Genomic DNA, 21,799 nt, shown 5'->3' on the forward strand with positions numbered 1-21,799 from the left:
CCTTGAGGTTTATATAGGATCGATACTATAAGCACACTGCCTGTGTGAGACAGGCAAAAAAACAAAAACAAAACCAAAAAAACCCCAGAAAGTCCAACAATCTTTATATTCTATATACCAATTAAATGCAGTTTCACCTTTTTCTTTATTCACCATGTGATTAGGGTGCTTTTGCTTTAAAAATTTCAAGTATTTTGAGACTCTGACAGGGGCTATTTAGATATCCAATCTACAATCATGAACTTTAGAAAACATAAAAAATGCTTAAAGGATATGGCATTCTAGTGGGTTGGAATATAGCTCAGTTGGTAGGGTGCTTGCCTTGCAAGCACAAGGCCCTGGGTTCAATCCCCAGCACTGCAAAAAAAAAAAAAAAAAAAAACAAAACAGGATATGGCATTCTATCTCTCCATTTAAATGATTTTTTCCCAGTTCTCAGCCTTTATTAGGCAATTCACAAAGAAGCCAGTTTCATAGTTGGATCCTGTTAATTGTTAGAAAATAGTTTCACAGAAAGATATTTCAACTCAGTGTAAGGAAGGGCAATACCTTAGCCCCAATTGACTGTTATTTCCTGTAGTAGAACATTATATAATTATGACTTTATATTGTATTAGCTTTTTAGCAGCTGCAAAAGACAAAAATTAAATGCTGATTGTGTTTGACCTTGGATGAACAAATGTGGCAGTGTAACTTGGATTAGTAATTAATAACAAGGGAGACATAAAACAGAATTGCAGTCAAGGTATTTAATTTTTTCCTGAGTAAAGATTAAAGGTCATTATTGAATTATTGAATAGGACAAATTTCCTCTGAGAAAATATTTTAATAATTTAAAATATTAATACTTTTACATAGCTAAATTTCCTTTACATACTTAAGAATGTAATAGTTTTTAAAAATTGATATCTTCATAATAATGATTCTTTTAGAAATTCTTTTGGCAAAAAATAATGTGACAGGTAGGTTGTAGTTATTTTATTTTATTGTGGTACTGGGATTGAGCCCAGGAGTGCTCCACCATGGAACTACATCCCTAGTCCTCTTTATTTTTAATTTTGAGACAGAGTCTAAGTTGATTAGGCTGAACCAGAACTTGTGATCCTCCTGCCTCAGCCTCCCAGGTGACTGGAATTACAGGTGTGTACTACCATACCCAGAGGTCACAATTATTTGTAAGCTGCAGTTTTCCTGTTCTGAGTGTTTTACTTAAGTTAGCCTCTTATTTTGGTATTGTATAGATAAAGCTTAGCCAAGGATTACAACTCTAATGGAAACTTTCATAAAATGGTTTTATGTAATCCTCATGTGTGCTATTTGTGTTGAATAAAATAGGGCTTTAAATGGGGTGTCTAAAAATCCTAATCCTAATAAATATAGAAGAAATGAGTTGGAAAATGATTGTTTTGCAACCACCATAGAAATAATCGCTTTAAGCAAAAATGTTTTAAACAGCTTCAAAGCATGTTCCTTATAAATTGAACAGTCTATGATATTCTGTGCAATTTAAGTTTACCAGGTTTGTGATGGTTGCATCCTAGATTTATGCCCTTTGGTGGCACCATATATTTTGTCCTTGTTTTTGGTGTCTGTTAACTTTCCCATTCATTGAAGACTCTTTCCAAGTCTTAATATCATTGTGAGTATCTTCACAGTACATGTGAATAAACCCCCCAAATCTTTGGCATCTTTGTTCCTTGTTCTCCAAAATTCAGTTGCTCACTCTCATTTCATTCCATCATAGTCTACCTCTGAAATCATGATTATCATTCTATTCTGTGATCTTTTGGTCTTTGTTGAAACCTCTGAGCCTTAGACCTTTCCTATGTCCCTGTCTCCTAACCCCTTCTTGTCTTCACTTTCTTTTCCATTCATCTTTCCTCATCTTATATTGGCTATCACTTGCACAAGTTAAATCATCCACAGTAATCATATTTCAGGCAATTTAAAGAGAATTAATAGGTGAAATGTTTAATGTTTCTGAAACAATTGCTAGTAAACTAGCCACATTTCCTTGATGGGAAAGCCAAAAATATTAGTGACTTGATGTATTGTTTTATAGGAATAATTTAGCTTTACTTATTTATTTATTTTGCAGTGCTAGGGATTGAACCCAGGGCCTTGCACATGCTTGCAAGTGTTCTACCACTGAGCCATACCCCCAGACCTATTTATTTATTTATGGTGCTGGGAATAGAACCCAGAGCCTTGTTCATGCTAGGCAAGCACTCTACCACTGAGATGTGCTCCCAGCCTATTTATTAAGTTTTATTTTGAAATAGGGTCTCACTAAGTTGCCCAGGCTGGCCTTGAACTTGCTATCATCTTCTCTCAGCCTCTCAAGTAGCTGGAATTACAGGCATGCACCACCACACCTGGCTGATTTATTTTTGAGTAGCCTTTAGAATTTATCTTCTTTGTCCAAAAGTTTTTGGTTTGAGTGTTCAGTTTTACACATCATATTTTGTCCTTGAATGGTTATTTTCAGCTTTGCTATGTGCAGTAATAGGTTGGCTGCAGCTGTGGCATTAAAAAAACAGATGGATAAATTGGAATATTTTTGTAGTTGGAAAGGATCTTAGCATATAACCCAAAGTTCTTGTTGTTCAGATGAGAGACTGAGGATCAGAGAGGTTACTTGATTTGCCTCAAGTTATATAGCTGGCACCTGGTTTAGTCAGGACCAAAATGGAAGTCTCCTGATTACAAATTCAGAGCATATTTATATAAACTCATGTGAATGGCATTGGTCTTTAGTCAAGAGGGAGTGGAAAAAAAATCATGTCAACTCTAATTTTTTACCTTTTCTAATTGGAAGACCAGAGGTTTCTGAGAATGATAAAATTGTGATCTCTTTTGTCTCTTGGGGAAAATGATAGTTTTAAAAAGTCTGTTCTTCTCTTGTTTAAGAAAAATACTTTCCAGGGACAAGGACTCTTGTGCCCTTGCACTGCAAGGATAACAGAGTTTGTGAATGAGCATGCCTTCCAAGGTCTTTTGCCTTGCTACTGCCAGTCTTAGTCCATTATCTGCTGCTATAACAGAATATCATAGACTGTTCAATTTATAAAAAATACCTATTTCTCATTCTGGAGGCTGGGAAATCCAATGTCAGGTGTCAGCATCTGGTGAGGGCCTTTTTGTGACTTATAACATGGCACAGACTATCATGTGGTGAGAGAGCATGCAGAGAGAAAAAAGGAGCCAAACTCAGCCTATGTTACCAAGAGCCCATTCCGGAGATAATATTAATCCCTTCATGAGGGACCCAAGTACCTCACAAAGGCCCTGCCTCTTAATACCATCACAATAGCAATTAAATTTCAACATGAGTTTTGGAGGGGACATTCAAAACATAACACTGCCCAAGAAGCAGGCTTTGTGACCATCTCAGGTCTACTGGGCATGTGCTTTGAGCTGTTTTCCAGTGAAGCTGGAAGTCTCACTTGGTCCAGTCATACACTCTTGCAGATGGCCACCATAGAATATCTGTAAACAAATATAACAATACCGACACCTGTGGTCTTCAGGCAGATGTGAGCCATACCCTATTGTCATTGTGCTTTGAGCAGCTGAGGTAATAGATGCTTTTCTTCCTTATTTAATGCCTTTTGCCACTAGAGGATTCATTCTCTTTCCTATTCAATTGAATCCCTTTTAATCAGTTCTATCACACTTGTGCCTCTGTGTCTTCCTGATTGGATGTCAGGCCCCTTGAAGGTACATTAAATATTTGCTCATCCTGGTGCTTCCTCTGGAGACCTCTGCCTGCAGAATTTCAAAATCAGAGTCTTTAAATGCTTTATCATTCCAAATAGGAATTCCTTGTTTAAAGAATTATCTGTTAAAGAAACTCCTACTTCAAAAACAAACAAAACAAGCATAAGAAGACTCCACCAATCAGCATGAAGAGAAACACAAGAGAAAATCTTAATAGTAGTTGTTGGGGTGCTCTCTGCCATGTCCCACGTGGAGGAGGAAAGAGTTAACTGCTGGAGGAGAATGTTGTTGGTTTTTCTATCTATTACCCAAAAAATTTATCTACTCAATAAACACATGAGAGCCAATAATTTTTTTATGAGAGGGGGTCTGGCCATACCAACTCTGGCCTCTTTATAACAATGGAGTTGCCCAACTCTCCATTATTTATAATATGCAGGTTAAAGGGGGCAAGGACCAGGAGGAAATTCTTTTGTGATGAACAGGATAGGGTGGAGTTAGGGGAGCCATCCTCTTAGGGGGAAAATTCCAGAAGGAGACAGGGAACCACTCCCATGCAGCACCACATACTTCCTGGCAGTTCCTAGGAGCCAGGCCTCTGTGTAACATGGCTCAACCTAGTCTAATTCTACTAAATAAGGACTGCTTCCCACAAGTAGTTCCATTCATTCATTCATTCATTCATTTAAGAAATATTGGGTACCTGTTATGTTCCAGGAATACAGTAGTTAATCCAACAGACCAATCCAGGTCCTTTTGGGGATTATATTCTATGGGAGAAGACAGACTATAAATAAGTAAAATGTATATTATATCAGATGGTGTTAAGCTGTGGATTACAAAAAAGGAAGGAGACTGGTGATGGTGGGAGGAGTGCCATTTTAAAAAGGATGCTTAGAAAGGATTCACTGAGAAGGTGGCATCTGAGCAAAGACTGCAGACTGTAAGGGGATGAATCCTATGCTGGTTGGCATGGCTCTTCTTGCACTCAGCAGCCTGTTTGTCCATGGCAGATTGTTACATTTCTAATGAAATAGTATGTGTAATTAGAAATTCTTTGGGACTCTAGACTTTGTTATCATGGAGAGAGATAATTCTTTAAAAAAGTCTGCCATTCAGTGCTTCCTATCTTCTAGGCAATGTACTAAGCATTTTATATCAGTCAATTAATATATTAGTGATACTTGTGCCAACACATTACTAATACACTATTATGTACTATTACAATAGCCCTGGAAGGTATTCATTTATTTATTTGTCCAACAAATATCCCTTGGCAGGCCTTTTCCCAGGTACTGGGATGTAGCAGTGGACAAAACAAAGTCCCTATTCTCATAGCTAATATTGGAAATAGATGGTGAACATATGAACCATAAAGAATATCAGGTGGTGAAGGTGGTGCTGCCTCATTTTTTATGGCTGATTTCAAATGACTTGGTGGGTTGTATAGCACAGTGGTTATGAGCCCAAGTTCTGGAATTAGAGATCTGGATTTGACTCTATATTCTCCCACTGACAAGCAATGTGATCCCAAACAAATTATTTCTAGGATTCAGTTTCCTTATCTGTGAAATAAGGCTAATGATACTTCATAAGACTGTTGGGAACATAAAGAACCAAGCACAGTGCCAGGCATAAAGTAAGCACTCTGAATGTATTATCTTATTTACTAACCCCTACCTGGATATTCAGTTTCTTGCAAAATATAATGATCGCCACCAGAGAAAAGAATCTACTGAAAAAAGAAAGCAGAAAACCAGCTTCATAATAGAGAAACTACCTGTGCTGAGCACAGAAAATTGGCTGGACAACTTATTAAACCTATGTTGTTGCTTCTCTTGGGACGCATATGACAATAGCTTTTTTTTTTTTCTGTGTGGAATAAATGCAACAGGGAAGACAAGCCCTGTTACACGATGAAGCAGTAAGACCTGAAGTGGATTTAAGTTGTCCAAGAAGTTCAGATCTAGATGACACAGATCTTCAACTCTGGGCAAGGTTGGGACTGTTGGAGCTAGTAACCCCCTCAAGTAGGGTATGTCATAACTGAGTTCTACCCCTTGCTAATTTTTGGAGGTTTCTGCTCCAGAGAAGAATCCTCAGCTGGCCAGTGTTGCCCTGCAGTGAGTGGGTGGGTTCCTAGGCATCAGGTAAGGTTTTAGAGGCCTCATGCTGGTTTGACCAGTCCTGCCAGCCTCCTTCCTTCTCTTGGAGATATTTCTGGGGGAACTGGATGCCCAAGGGAGAACAGCAGGATATAGATCAAAGCCCATTTTATCAACCACTGCAAAAATACTCAAAATCCTAGTGTTGAAGTGTAGTCATGGATTGAATTGGAGCACCCAGGAAGTTGGGAGCTTGAGGCCTATGCCAAACCTAGTTTTCCCACTCCACTGAGACTAAGCTTTTCAGGTAGGGTCTAGTCAGGAGGCTGAAACTATAGAGTGATTTTGAACAGAGAGAATTTGATTAGAATGCAAAGAATTGAAAAGTGGTATCCAGTTGTTACTAGGTAAATGAGAACCCTGAAGTATACACCGATAGCAATTGCAGGGAAGGACCACTCCTAGGCCTGAGAGAACAAAGGGAAAAGAATGGAATGATTCCACTTTAGAAACTTAGAGGGGAGTCCTGCTGAACTGAACCTCAGCAGGTTGAGAAGGAGTACTACTCAGCTGATCCTGGTGTCAAAGGGCTGCCATAAGGCCATTTTTGCAAGTGCTGAGTAAACTGAAAATAGAACCAACTGTTGCTTCTGGGTGCAAGGAGCAGTTGCTAGGTTAGCTAAGAGGAACAGGAAGTAGACAAAAGGAAGTTGTCCCTTGTCCCTCATCTCATCTGTCAATCTCCCTCTACCTCCCTATTGGTACGGCCTAACAAGGGGCAGCTGGCAAAGCAGAAATGGGGTCTGCAGAGATTGCTGAGCTGACTAGAGAATGGTAGGGTTGGAGTTGAGATAGGATAGCTCAATAAGTGGCATCGTGCTCAGGTACAGGAATGCAGGCATAGACAGGTGATTGATTCCTAAGTGATGGTTGAGATTCCTGACTTTGGAGTAGAAGAGTAAGTGCAAGACAGAGGAATCTGAGCATGGGTGTCTACCTTCCAAGGCACAGTATCTACATCCACTAATAGAATAGAGCCCAATGAATGTGTTGTATACTTAAAAACAAAATATTGACTCCTCCTGTGGAGAGTGGAGTATGAATTCCAGTGAGGGACTTAATATATGCTAGGCAGATATCGTAGAAAAAAGTTAGCTGACCTCTCTCCCCATGTAGGGGAGAAGCGGGAAGGGTAATATATGTAAAGTGTCCAGCTAGTGCCAGGCCCATAGTAGGCATTCAACAAATGGTGACTTTTATTATTCAAAGGAATGAAAATTACAAATGGATTAGGAAATGAAGTTAATGATTCTAGTGGAGTTAGAACCTAGGATTGGACTTAGTACCTGAGTCTATACTAGGTAAGTGACCTCCAGTAACATACCTGCTGCTCCGAACTCAGAACTTCCTTATGTATAATATGGAGATGATAATACCTATGGGCACCGAATGTCTTATAGTAGACTCTAAGCATATGTAGCTAGTTGTTCTATTATTAAATAGAAAGAATAAGCTTGGCTATTACTGATGTTGCTAATACTAAATAGAAGAGACTTTAGCAATCATTTTTTCTACTACATCATTGTACAGGTGAAGAAACTGAGGTGTAGAAAAGGTCAACAGATGTGTTCCACACCGGGTGCTCTTAGGAAGGAGTATAATAAATGCCTTGTTTAATAATATGCTCCTTTTCAAAAGTTGCCTTTTCACTCCACCCTTGAGTAGATCCAGGATTTGATGAAATTCTTAAAAATGGGTGTCAATTGTCTTACCCCTCCTCTTTTCTAGGATGCACTCTGTATGTGACTGTGACTTTCAAGGAAATTTGTTTGCCTTTTGTTTTTTTTTTTGGGGGGGGGGCGGGGGTGGTGGTTTATTTCTAACTTCTTTCACTGATAAATGAAGAAGAGTATTGCACCTTTTGAAATATACCAAATGAATTTGGTTTGTAATTAAAACAATTTTTTCCCCTGTCAGTCATTGTCTTACATACTTAGCATAGATTTGCAATTCAATGTGTGGTGTTCCTAGAACCCAGCTGAAGACCTGGCACATAGAAGAACTATGAGGGGTGGTGCTAGAAGACAGATGCCTGCAGGATGATTGGCATCCTTTCAGGTTTGAGGATGTAGACCTGCTTCACTAAGAGGCTGGGGGTGAATGGGGTGGGAGAATATTAACCAACAAGGGGACTAACCGGTTGGGAATCCCCTTATTTCTGTTTTACATATGAGATCCCCCATCCCAACCCACTGATATTCTCTAATGAAAATCGTGGCAAGGTCTTGTGGAGATTCTTCATAAGTATTAATAGGGATTTTATTTTCCCCAGCTTATTTGGTTGCAGTTTCCAGTTTTTTAAAAATGTCTAGGTAATCTTTCCACCTTCCCCAAATCCTAAATCTTGTAGATTCATTAATGTTGAACCAATGCTTTTTCCTGTCTTAATTCTTTGTATATGCATTCTTTTCAGATGTATTAAACAAATAAAAACCCTTAAAAAAAAGAAAAAGGTCAATAGCTCCATGGATGTTAAAAATTTGGGCTATGGAGTCAGTCAGACCTGGGTTCAGATCCTTGCTGCCCATTTCCACTTCCTGGCTAAGCAAGCTTAAGTAAGTTCCTAAATCTCTCTCAACATCACAGTGTTGCAAGGACTGCAAGAACTAATTGCCTGACCTCAGTAAGTGCTCAGTAAATAGCACTAAAACATCACTTTTGTACTTGGTGAACACAAGAACCCCTGAGGCGAGAGGGGTGGTGACTATTCCATAGACAAGGCCTTTCAGGAGAGCCTGGGCGTTCCATAATGATATTGTGAGAACACTTTGATTTTGGCCATGGTACTACCAATTATTTGCTTTGCAATATTGAACCAAGTCCCTGAATTTCTTCTCCCTGTGGGTTTTTCTTATAAAGATCATGGTATTTGACCTTAGGTCTATTTTCCCAAGTTTTCTGAAAGCTGAATAAAAGAATAAGAGTCTCTAGAACCCATGAACCTTGAGGAAGCTCATAAATAAATGTTATTATATGATGTTCTGCTTGATACTCAGTGTATCACATCGTGTCAAACCAAAGGATGCTATTATTGAAGGCAGGACCTCTGCTTTCAGAATTCAAATTGTTCTTGTTATAGTCAGCTCTTAATTTTTATGCACTAACTGGGAAAATGATAGCATGAATAAAAGGAGGCAGCTGTTGTTGATGCTCTTCACTCTAAAACTTGAGGAGGCATAAGAGACTATATTTTAAATCTCATTATCTCTCACCTGATCATTTTTTTCAATATTGTGAAACTAGAGGGTGGTTCAAAACAATAGAGTTGCCATTTATTTAGCATGTACTCTATACCAGGCATTGGGCTGAACTTTTCACCTGATAGTATCTCATTTTGTCCTATAGTAACTCTGTGAGGGAGGGAGGTCTGTTTATTTATCTGTCTTTTTCAATAGAATCTCAGGCACAGAGGTACAGTGAATCAAACTTCTCAATTCATTGTATATTGCCATCAATTCTCTGTGCAAGACCCTTTCTCTATGCTAATTAGTTTATTCTGTTTTGTCCATTTACCCCATGTTCATGTACCTCCCCTATAAGTAACCAGTCTTTTTTGGGTAGTGCCTATCTTCTCCTTTGCATATACTGTTATGAAATGTTCATTATGGCTTTGTGTATGTATATTTTAAAATGATATTAAGTGGTATTGTGTTATATTTCATTCTGTCTCTGACTTAAAAAAATGGTTCTGATGGAAGCACTGTTTTAAAGACCTCTCCCCATTACTATGGATTTATGTAATTTATGACTTCCAATTGTGGCATGCTATACCATGGTGTGCACACCTCAGATACACATTCCCTGTACTAGTAATGGATAGCCAGACTGCATTGGTATCAAACTCCTTATTGCCACAAAGAGGCAATTGCATCTTCATGTGTCTCCCTTATAGACTGTGTAGACATTTCTTTGGGATATATAGTGAAGAATAGAATATTCCTAAGTAGCACCAGTGGTGAGTACTGTTATCATCTACATTTTATAGATAAAGAAACTGAGGCTTTGAGAGTTTTAATAACTTATCAAAAGTCACATAGATGCTAATTAGCAGGGCTGGGATTCAAATTTAGGCAGTCTTACTAAAAAAATTCTACTCTTAATGGCTATGCCATCATTATTCTCTAAGTGTTTGAGACTTGAGAACATTTTATAAAAAAATATAAAGGTCAATCTCATTGTTTGCAGTTTTCGTATTCTTAGAATCTATGAACCCAAGTGAATTGATTGTTTTTTTGTTGAAGCACCTACTTCCCTCTAAGAGCTGCATAGTAACTGTTTTTCTCTGACTTTCATATCCCGTGGGTCTGCAGTGGTAAAAGCCGCCTTGGTCATCCAGAACTGGTACCGAGGTTACAGAGCTCGACTGAAGGCCAGACAACACTATGCCCTCACCATCTTCCAGTCTATTGAATATGCTGATGAACAAGGTCAAATGCAGGTCTGTTTTGCAAGCTTCTCTCTCTTTTTTTGGTAAAATATTTCTCTTTACTCTTTGTTACTGAAAGAATGAACGTTTGGGTCAATTTTAAGCTGAGGACGCTTTAATAGAGCTTAGAAATAGCTGTTGAGAGAGTGTGGTTTTGGAAGAAGATGGTGTTTTTCAGTTTCAAAGTTCACATTTTCCAAAGGACTGCCAGATGTCTAGCTTACTAATAAAAATAGTATTAATCTATTTTTGGTTATATGCCCTAGTAGAAAGTAAAGTTGTTGCTTTATGAAAGGAAAATACTTTTAAGGAGTTAAAAAAACCGAAAGAATTTCCTGGGAACAAATCTGTGAACATTCTAGAAGAAAATATATATGAATGAGGAATACCTTTTTAAAGCTTCTATAAGGATTCATTAAAAAAATGAGTTCTTTTTGTACTAGGGATTGAACTCAGGGGCACTTGACCACTGAGTCACATCCCCAGCCCTAATTTATTAAGAGACAGGGTCTCACTTTTTGCTGAGGCTTGCTTTGAACCACGATCTTCCTGCTTCAGGTGCCCCCCCACCCCAGCTGCTGGGCGCTGGAATTACAGGTGTGCACCTTGGCACCAGGCCAAAAAATGGGTACTTTTTAACAATAAAAAAGTCTTGGAATGATCTCCAATGTAGTTGTTGATGTAAAAAAATCAACCTGTATAATAGTATATAGATTATCCTATATATGTGAAAGAAAATTAAATATATAGCTGGGTGTGGTGATGCATGCCTGTAATCCCAGTGGCCGGGGGTTGGGAGGGTGGGGGCTGAGGCAGGAGGATCAAAGCCAGCCTCAGCAACTTAGTGAGATCCTGTCTCTAAATAAAATATAAAAAAGGGCTGGGGAGGTGGCTCAGCAGTTAAGTGCCTTTGGATTCAATCCCCAGTACCAAAAAAACAAACAAACAAACAACAACAACAAAAAAACCAACAAAAAACCAAAACTCAAACAAAATAAAACAAAAATATACAGCAAAATTCTGGAAAATGATACATAGCAAATTGTTTATAGGAGTTAGTTCTGGGGACAAGAGTGATATTAATAAATAGGTAAGAGGGGCTTCTCAGGCTGGAGATGTAGCTTAGTGGTAGAGCATGTGCCAAGCATATGTGAAGGCCCTGGATTTAATCTCCAAAATCCCTAGTACTGGGGGAAAAAAAAGAAAAAAGGACTAACTTAACAATCATATTTATGTATCATGTTATAATTTAAAAAATTTAAAAATTAAAAAAATTAAATTGCTGGATTTCCTCTTGGCAGCTATTAAATGATACACTGGGATTCACTCAGATGCTCCCTTTCCCTTGATTAGGAGTCACAGTCTTGGCTATCTTTTTAAGCACTGTTTAATCTTACCACCAAAGAGAAAAGAAGAGATTATAATAAACAAAATTTAGTAGATGTCTTAGATTGGACTTTCTAGAAGCAGAGTCTGAGAGGGGGATTCTGGTACAAGTGACTTATTGAGGGAATGTTTTCAGAAAAAAACCTATAATAAGGAAGTGAGAAAATCAAGATATGATGGTAGAAGAAGCCAAGTAAAAATGTGCTTTCTGGAGAAGTCTGACCTCAGCCTGATCCCATCAGGAACTTTCAAGTGTGAAATGCATCATAGTTCATCCTACGTAGGGGAAGGGAGGCGGGGGACTGGGCTGGTACTCTTGTTTCAATTAGTTGTTGTCTGTGAGCAACCTTCCAGGAGGGATGTACATGTAACATCCTCAGTGACTCTGAGTCTGGTGCTGCCCATCTTGTGAGGACAGGATTAGGTGTGACCCTTAGTAGCTGAGGCATCTGGAAGATGAGTGCTCCAGAAGAGTAAGGGGCTTGCACCCATAGTATTTATCATAGTAGTTGCTTGGGGTTCATTAATTGATTAATATCTTTTTATTTTGTTCAGTTATCCAATTTCTTTACCTTCATGTTGGAAAACTTTACACCATCACGTAAGGAAGATCCAGGTAAGCAAAAAGTTTTAGTCTTTTGAAAAGTAACTATTAAATATCGAATTGCCCCCATCAAGAAATATAAATCCTGAAGATGGAAGAATGCTAAGAAGTTAAAAAGATGCCCACCTCTCTTGTCTGTGTGACACCCAACAACTGTGAAATCAGTTCAACTGACTTTTTTCTTCTTTTGATGGTGTCTGCTAAGTCAGCATTTAATTTTTTCACTTTAAAAAAATTGAATTAGATTTCATTCACAATGCATTTGTTGAATACCTTCTCTTTCCACAGTCCATTGATGTTCAATAGTAGCTTAATGAAGTGTATCTTATTTTTCACCCACAAAACTTTTGTATTGAGAAATAAAAATATCTTGAGTATTTCAGGGAATAGATCTGAGTGAAAACAACCGATTAAGTACAGTTGGCCCCAACATGTCTGTTTTTTCCTCTCTTTTTCTCCTGTCTGCTATGGTTTGAATGTGTCCTCCAAATTTTATGTGTTGGAAACTTGATCCCCAGTGCAACAGTGTCAAGGGGTGGAACCTTTAAGTAATTAGGTCGTAGGAGGTCCTGCCCTCATGAATGGATTAATGCCATTATCATGGGAGTGGGTAATTATCTTGGGAGTGGTGTCCTTATAAAATATGAATTCAGCCATCATCTCTCAAACATGGTCTCTCACCATGGGATGCTTTTATCCATGTTATGACTTATGATGTAGATGATGTAGCAAGAATGCTCTCACCAGACATGGCCTCTTGGTCTTGAACTTCCAAGTCTCTAGAACCCCTAGCCAAATTAATTTCTGTTCATTGTAAGTTATGCAGTCTGTGGTATTCTGTTGTAGCAGCATAAAATAGACAAGACATTATAATCTGTCTCTGTCTAGTCATTCTGAATCAGACAGGTGATATCGGTGTAGTTCAAAAATGATTTTAACTTTATAATTATTTGCCAGGCATGTATTTCTCCTGCAAATTAAGATCTGCTGTTGTTATTTCCAAGGTAGAGGCCAGACCTAAAATATCATTTTTCTTTAATTTGGGCTAATCATTTTTTTTGCTCTAATTAAAACATATGTGGTATCTAGGAGCATCTTTTAAATAATTGGCAAATACTTCAAAGTGGCGAAAGAATGGTTATGTTTATTTTTGGCGGGGGTAGTAGGGATTGAACTCAGGGGCATTCGACCACTGAGCCACATCCCCAGCCCTATTTTGAATTTTATTTAGAGGCAGGGTGTCACCAGATTGCTTAGCACCTCACTTTTTGCTGAGGCTGACTTTGAACTCCCAATCCTCCTGCCTCAGCCCCCGGAGCCACTGGGATTACAGGCGTGTGCTACCACACCCAACTGGTTATATTTTAATGGAATGATTTGAGCTAAGTACATATGTATGAAACTTATTAAAGCATTTAATGATCCATAGAAGCTTTCTGAATGGTGGAATAGCCAAACCTGAGAAGTGGGGAGTGGGTGGAAGTCATTTTCTTTCTTTTAGATAATTGTGTTTTGAAGACATTGCTTGTGCTTTGTGTTCTTTGGCAAAAAATGTTTTCAAGAAGAAATATAATAATGATGAAATGAAACAGGGCTTTTTCTACTAATGACCTAATATTTCAATCCAGGCTCATTTCATCAGTCACTTATGGAGTTTCAGGGCCACAGATGACTGGGTTCCCCCCCAGAGATACTTACTCAGACTCTGTATATTTTAAAATCTGCATTTAAAAAAATTCTACAGGTAATTTAAAAATATAACAAAATATTTTTATCAAAGAAGGGAACGGTAATTCTTTTTTCTTCTTTGGTACTGGGAATTGAACCTGGGGTGCTTCACCACTGAGCCACATCCCCAGCCCTTTTTATTTTTTAGACAGGGCCTCACTAAGTTGCTGAAGCTGGCCTCAAACTTGAGATCCTCCTGCTGCAGCCTCACAGTTTGCTGGGATTACAGACATATGCCATCACACCTGCTTATTTTAGTTTTTATGGTGCTTAGGATTGAACCCAGGGCCTTGTGCATGCTACACAAGTGCTTTACCACTGAACTACATCCCCCAATCTTGAAATATTATCTTTTGATAAGTGGATATTCTTAATGTGGTATGATTTTTTTTCTTTATGGTTAGTGCTTCCTGTATCATTTAAGAAATCTTTTCCTGATATGAGAAGAAAATATGTATACATATATTCATTAGTACAAAAATAAATAGAGGATTAACTTATAGAATAAACCAGAAGTGAATGACATTGTTTACCCAGGGGGTAAGTACAGAGTAGAAAGAACGGAAGAGTGGAGATTGGGTAGAAGGGATGAGGGAAAGAGTGACACTTCTCTGAGTATACCTTTTGTATTTCTGACTCTTAGAATCATGCTAATGTTTCATATTGCCCCCTAAAAATAATTAAAAATAAGGAGTGCGTGTGTGTGTGTGTGTGTGTGTGTGTGATCTCAAAGTAGAATACACACTGTGTTTTTTTTTTTGTGACTGTATATTTTTTTATTTTATTTTATTGTAAACAAATGGGATACATGTTGTTTCTGTTTGTACATGGCGTAAAGGCATACCATTTGTGTAATCATAAATTTACATAGAGTAATGCTGTTTGATTCATTTAGTTATTTTTTTCCCTTCCCCCCACCCCTCCCACCCCTCTTTTCCCTCTATACAGTCCACACTGTGTTTTAGTCAGCTATTTTGGTTGCTGTGAATAAAAGATCTGACCAGAACAACTGAAGAGGAGAAAAGGTTTATTTGAGGGCTCACAGTTTCAGAGGTCTTAGTCCATTGAAGACCAGCTCCATTCCTTGGGGTTCAAGGTGGGCTGAACATCACAGTGGAAGAGTGTGGTAGAGGGAAACAGCTCACATTGTGATCAGGAAGCAGAGAGAGACTCTACTCTCCAGATACAAAATATATACCCCATAGCCATGCCCCCAATGAACCACTTCCTCTAGCCACACCCCACCTGCCTCCAGTTACCACTCAGTTAATCCCAACAGGGATTAATTAACTGATTATGTTAAGACTCTCACAGCCCATTAATTTCTCCTCTGAACCTTCTTGAATTATCTCACAGGTGAGCTTTTGGGGGATACCTCATATCCAAATCATAACACACTGTGACAAATTAACCTAACTGTACTACAAATGAATAACATAACCACCTAAAAGATATGGGGAAGAAACATATTAATCTAATAATTTTGAAAAATAGCATCTTAACTCTAATGTGCCTTGATGAGTTTTGATCTTTTCTTTTTATCCTGCTTGTGGCTTGCTATGCTTCTGTGATATCTAAGTTGGTATTTTTCATCAGGTGTGAGAAATTTTCATCTATTAATTATTTAAAATATCTTTCAAGTCTAAATATCTTATTCTTTGTGAATCTTCCTATTTTTACACTTAGAAAGTCCTGAAATATTTAAACTGCAGATCACTATGCCTGTATTTCTAAATGTTTTCATGATTTAACTTTAAAAAATGTTAACACTTCATACTGTTTGGATTTTTTATATTAAACTGTTGAATGAGAAAATCTTAATGGCCAGTGTTTGAAAATTATTAAAAAACACAACTACAGAGAAAAATTTTCAAGTAGTTAACCAAATTTTCCTGCAACATTTATTTGATAATACTTTCACTATGATTTGTAATGTTTCCCTCTTAATATGTTTTAGTCAGTTTTTTTTTGTTGTTGTTGCTGCAACCAAAAGACAAGAACACTTTCAGAAGAGGAAAAGTTTATTTGGGGCTCACAGTTTCAGAGCTCTCACTCCATAGATGGTCAGCTCCATTGCCCTGGGCCAGAGGTGGGGTAGAACATCACAGCAGAAGATTGTGGTGGAGGAGAGTGGTTCAGGACATGGCACCAGGAAGCAGACAGAAACAGACTACTCTACTCATCAAGGGCACAATGTAAACCCCAAAGGCATGCCAACAGTGACCCTCCTCCTCCAGCCACATCCTACCTGCTTATAGTTAGCACCCAGTTCATCCCTGTCAGCAGATTAATGCACTGATTAGGTTAAGGCTCCCATAGCCCAATAATTTCACCTCTAAACCCTCTTAAATTGTCTTAGACATGGACTTTTGGGGGACACCTCACATCTAGACCATAACAATATATTCATTTAAAAATGTATCACTGGTCTGGGATTGCAGCTCAGTGGCAGAGTACTTGCCTAACATGTGTGAGGCCCTGGGTTTGATCCTCAGCACCACATAAAGATAAGTTAATAAAATAAAGGTATTGTGTCCATCTACAACTAAAAATAAATAAGTAAATAAATATATTATTGGGTTTATTTCTGGTCTGGTATTCCCTTACATATTTCTCTATTGCAGGATCACACTGATTTCATTATTGCATGTAACAGAGATTTACAGATTATTGCCATAGATTGATTTCTAATGCCCTCTTTGGTGAGAGGATTATAGACAACTTCCACCTAGACCTGTATAACTGAAGTGTTGAGATCCCTAAGCAAAGCATTTTTAGGGGGCAGAGGGTTATATAACATTCCCAGATGCCGAGCCCAGATTGATGGATTGACTTCTGAGGCACAGAGTATCTCAAGGCATTTTGGGTCTTCCAATGAAGAGAGATGACCTTAAAGCAGTATTTGTCCTTGCAATCTTACTACCTTGTTTATAAAAATCAGTTATACCAGTTTATCTCCCCATCCTACTTTCAGAGCTCAAAACTAGTTCATAGAACTGAATGGGAGTAGGGACTTGAATGAAAATATCCTAGTTGATTTTTCACATCAACCTCCTCCTCAGGCAGAAAGCTGCCATACCTAGCAACAGGTCTAAGCAGAGACTGGTGGAAGTGGGATGGCATGTATGTAAGTGTTGGTTTTTTATTTTTCTTTCTGCTTCCCAGATCAGCTAAGATATTTTGTGTGTGTGTATTTTTTTTTCTTTTTCAAGAAAAAAAAGGCTAGGAGTATTTTATATTTTTTCTTGCCATGGTAAATAGGATATTTTCTCCATGATATCTTCCTATTGATTATCGATAGCATTTTATAAAACTTTTGACTTATGTCTATTTTATTTTGTCCTTCTACTGAATAATATTAATGAAATTATTGCTGCTTATTTTCATTAAATATTTGCCATATGCATGAATTTAAGTACTTTAAATATATTATTGAATTTGGTTTTTATGACAAACCAATGAAATTATTATTGTTACTTACCTTTGGTAAGTGTAGAATCTGAGACTTAGAAAGTAATCTCCCAACGTTATTCATTTCAGCACTGGTAAAGATGTGAATCAAGCCACTGGGATTAACCTCTTTATTGTATTTAATTTTCCAATCCTGGGAGTTTTTCAGTTAGTTTTCTTGAGTGTAGGTATTTAATCACCTTGGCCACAAGTAAAACTATATCTATCTAATAGTTATTGTTCTAATTCCAGCTTCATGTCTTATTGAATTGTTTGGAGCTACCAGAATAACGTTAAAATGAAACAGTGAAAGTGGCATTCTTTTTTTGTTGTGATAATTTAATGGAGAAACTTATGATTTAGTCAAATTAAAAAAATATATTAAGGAAGTATCCCTCCATTCCTAGTCTTCTGAGTTCTTAAAAAATCATGAGTAGGTATTGATTTTGTGAAATTCATTTTGGTATCTATTGACTGGACACCAGTGGTTTTGATCCAGATTCATAATTGGAAAATGAAATAACTATAAATGTGGTTCAGTTGGTACTTTCCTTTTTCCAGCAATACCCAGAGCTTGCTTTCAAAGTAATATGTGGGTGGTAGAGACAGCAAAGGGTTAATTCTGTGTTGCACAAATTTTCACATATTGTTGCCATTCATTAAATTAAATTATTGTTATTAGTTATGAAAGTTGTAGCTCACAAGGACAGTATATGCATTAGAAATGTTAAAACTTTGGCTGAATGTTTTCTTTGATATACGAATGCTAATTCACAATGAGAGTGGGGGCTAGGGAAGGATAGAGGTACTTTGCATTAGATAGAGGGGAGTGAAGACAGGGGAGGGGTTTTGGGGATGAGAAGGATAGTGGAATGAATCAGACATTATTACCCTATGTACATATATGCCTACATGACCAGTGTACTTCTACATCACGTACAACCAGAAGAATGAGAAGTTATATTCCGTTTATGTATGTCAAAATGCATTCTACTGTCATGTATAATAATTAGAACAACAACAACAAAAAGAAATGTTAAAGCTTTGTATTATTTTCATATATGGCACATGAGCAATTGGAAGAGAATTTATATTATTTTTTATGTTGCTAAAAACCAGCAGAAGGATATTGATTTGACATTGACTTGATATATCACATTGAGTAGTTTTAACTAAGAATTGGCTTAGGAAAATGGTCCTTTTTCATATTTTCATCACCAAACTTTTTAAGGAATGAAGGTCATCAAATCTATGAAAGGAAGGACCATATTGAGCTTATTTTTAAATTTAATTTAAATTTTGTACTTATACATACATATATATATATACATGTACATATATACATACATACATATACACATACATACATACATACATACATACTGAGGATTGTACCCAGGGACACTCTACTGCTAAGCTATATCTCCAACCCCTCCATTTCAAAATTTTATTTTGAGATAGGTTCTCACTAAGTTGCCCAGGCTGGCCTCAAACTTGCGATCCTGCTATTTTAGCCTCCCAAGTAACTAGGATTACAGGCATGTACCACCACACCCAGCTAAGCTCTTTTTTTGGTTTGCTTTTTTTTTGAATGAGAAGAATGTTTTTATTTTGTCCTTACCTAACAAGACTGATTTCTAATCACTGGATTTGATGGAATTGTCTTGTTATGTCAGCAGATGAGACAGCACAGGTGAAGGCAATGATTGGGAAAATGAAGTAATTCTTGCTTAAACCTCACAGAATTGTTATTATTCAATAATTTATAATTATGTCAATAATGCTATATAGTATAACATAGATATGTTTCAATATATAGTTAAAGTATAATGGTTAAGAATATAGGCTCAGAGTCAGCTTGTCTGGGATTGGGTTTCATCTCTCCACTTACCATCCTGCCCCATTTTCCTCATGTATAAAATAGAGAAATAGCAATATTTACTTCATAAGAATAGTTGTGATTACTACATAAATTTATACATGTAAAGATCTTAGAACAGTGTCTGGCACATAGTAAACATTCAGTAAGCAAGAACTATCATTGTCATCATTGTCATTGTTGTCATCATTGTTGTTGTCATCATCATCATCATCTTCTTCAACATAAGAAGGTGGGGTTTGGGACTCAACCTAGGTGCATTGCTGAGTTTTGGAGAATGAGGAGAAATTATCCAAAGAGGAGACAGAATGAAGGAAGAGTAGTTTAAGGAGAGGAAACAGCTAGAACAATAAATACAGAAATATCAAATAATAGAGTGTTGGGTTGGAAGGTTCAAAGAGGAAATCTTTCTCAGTGTGGACAGATGTGAGGTCCAGCGTAGAATTTTAGATTTCCGGAGTCTTCAACCACATTTAATTGTATTAGAGTCTGAAGAGAGGATCATGCTGAAGGTATAGGCAGCAAAGAAAATTGACTAACATGGTTGCCTCTGAGGATTTGGAAAGAACAAAGGGTTAGATATCTTCATAAGCATCCCCATGTACAAATCTGCATCCTCAACTTCTTTTTCTCTTTCCTTCTAACATCTGGATTTCTAAGTCAGGCATGCGTCAAAGGCCATACCGCCTTTGTCATGAATACTATAATCATATCATAAATTCCTTCTGGATCTATAGAACAAAATCCCCTACTCCTGACCACCTGTTCTGTATTCACTGTATTTTTATTTTTTAAAGTCTATAACAGAAAACAATATTTACAATTCTGTTAGATGATGCATTTAAATTTCTGAGGTTTTTGTGTTTTTTTTTTTTTCCCCTGAGAAGTGGATTGTTGTTTTCTAAGAATTTTGTAATTAAAATACAAAATAGGGCTGGGGATAAGGCTCAATGGTTGAGTGCCCCTGAGTTCAATCCCTGGCTACCTGCTCCCAAATCATCAACCATCACCAAAAAATGTTGGGGTACAAAATTTAGAAAATATTTTTTAAATGACCAAATATAACTTTAGAATTTGTTTTCAAGTTTAGTTCTTAAATGTCATCTCCTCAGCATAACTGGATCATGAAAAAATATATTTTGTCTATGTCTACTAACATCATACCTTCTTAATACAATCACTCTAAATATTCAAAAAGATAGGAACTGTTTGCAGAGACCTCCTGATGAATGGCCTTAATTACAAGTCAGTGTTAATGATTAAAGAATATGTCACCATCTTCTGGGTCTCTCTCTCTCTTTTTTGTTATTAGGGATTGAACCCAAGGACGCTTAACCACTGAGCCATATTCCCAGTCCTTTTTATTTTTTATTTCGAGACAGGGTCTCACTAAGTTGCTGAGGTTGGCTTTGAACTGTCAATCCGCCTAGCCTCTTGAGCCACTGGGATTTTAGGTGTGCCACTGTTCCTGGCTTGGGCCAGTTATCTCTTACTGCAATCATCTTGTGTATTAGTCACAATTCCTCCATGCCATGTAATAAACATTTCTTCTAGCAAGTCTACAGATTAGCTGAACATTTCCGATGATCTTGGCAGGCTTGATTTAGCAGTATTTTGGGTCTTGGCCTAGTTCACTCATGTGTCTGAAACTCTGCTGGCTGTTGAATAATCTTGAACAACTTTGGCTAGGATGATGCAGCTTTGTTCCACATGGTCTTGGTTTTTTCAGTAGGCTAGCCAGGCTTAGAGGTAGTGGCAAGTTTCCAGAAGAGAGATTCATACAAGGCCTCCTGAGACCTGGACATGAAGTTGGTAGGTATCACATCCACCATGTTCTTCAGGCCAATGCAAGTTATCCCGAGTTTGAAGGGATGGGAAAATACTCTTTAAAAAAGTTTTTTTTTAGTTGTCAATGGAACTTTATTTTATTTATTTATATGTGGTGCTGAGAATGGAACCCAGTGCCTCACACATGCTAGGCAAGCACTCTACCACTGAGTCACAACCCCAGCCCAGGAAAATACTCTTGATGGGAGAACCAACTAAATTATAATTGAGGCCACTTTTGTGATCAGTCTATAACATCCTCTTTATCTTTCTCTCCCTGAATTGTCTGGATGCCTGTTCTTGAGCTCACTGTTTTATGGGTAATCTTGCAAGAAATGACTGTGGGTCTCAGTTCCTACTAAAATGGGGAATGTTGGCAATCTGTTATTATACAGAAATTTCTCTCAGTGAGAGCTTTGGGTATTTCTGCTTATGGTTTGTCATTTAACTTTATCTGCTTTGTTACCGAGAAAAAAAGAAAATCATGTCAGAAAATTTTTATGTGAAGGGAGAAGCAAATCAATTACAACCAAGTAAAATCCTCTGAAGTGTTTAATGAGAAAAAAAAACGAATGTTGTAGTTTAATTTTTTTGTAGCTCCTGAATAGCAGCAG

The 21,799-nt window shown here is 37.4% G+C and overlaps 1 protein-coding gene across 9 annotated transcripts in view; it reads left to right on the forward strand.

Moving 5' to 3' along the window:
- Ppef1 (protein phosphatase with EF-hand domain 1) overlaps window positions 1–21,799 on the forward strand; it is a 112,668-nt gene that overhangs the window by 21,465 nt on the left and 69,404 nt on the right. For all 9 annotated transcript variants that reach the window (XR_007106401.1, XM_047535884.1, XM_047535883.1 and 6 more), the window contains 2 exons: window positions 10,196–10,323; window positions 12,253–12,313. Coding sequence is in view for 8 of the 9 variants with exons in the window: in XM_047535884.1 (XP_047391840.1) it covers window positions 10,196–10,323; window positions 12,253–12,313 (189 nt within the window). In the remaining variant the exon portion in view is untranslated. The remainder of the gene's footprint in view (window positions 1–10,195; window positions 10,324–12,252; window positions 12,314–21,799) is intronic.

The sequence above is a fragment of the Sciurus carolinensis genome, chromosome X (assembly GCF_902686445.1).
Source record: "Sciurus carolinensis chromosome X, mSciCar1.2, whole genome shotgun sequence".
NCBI classification, from domain to species: Eukaryota; Metazoa; Chordata; class Mammalia; order Rodentia; family Sciuridae; genus Sciurus; species Sciurus carolinensis.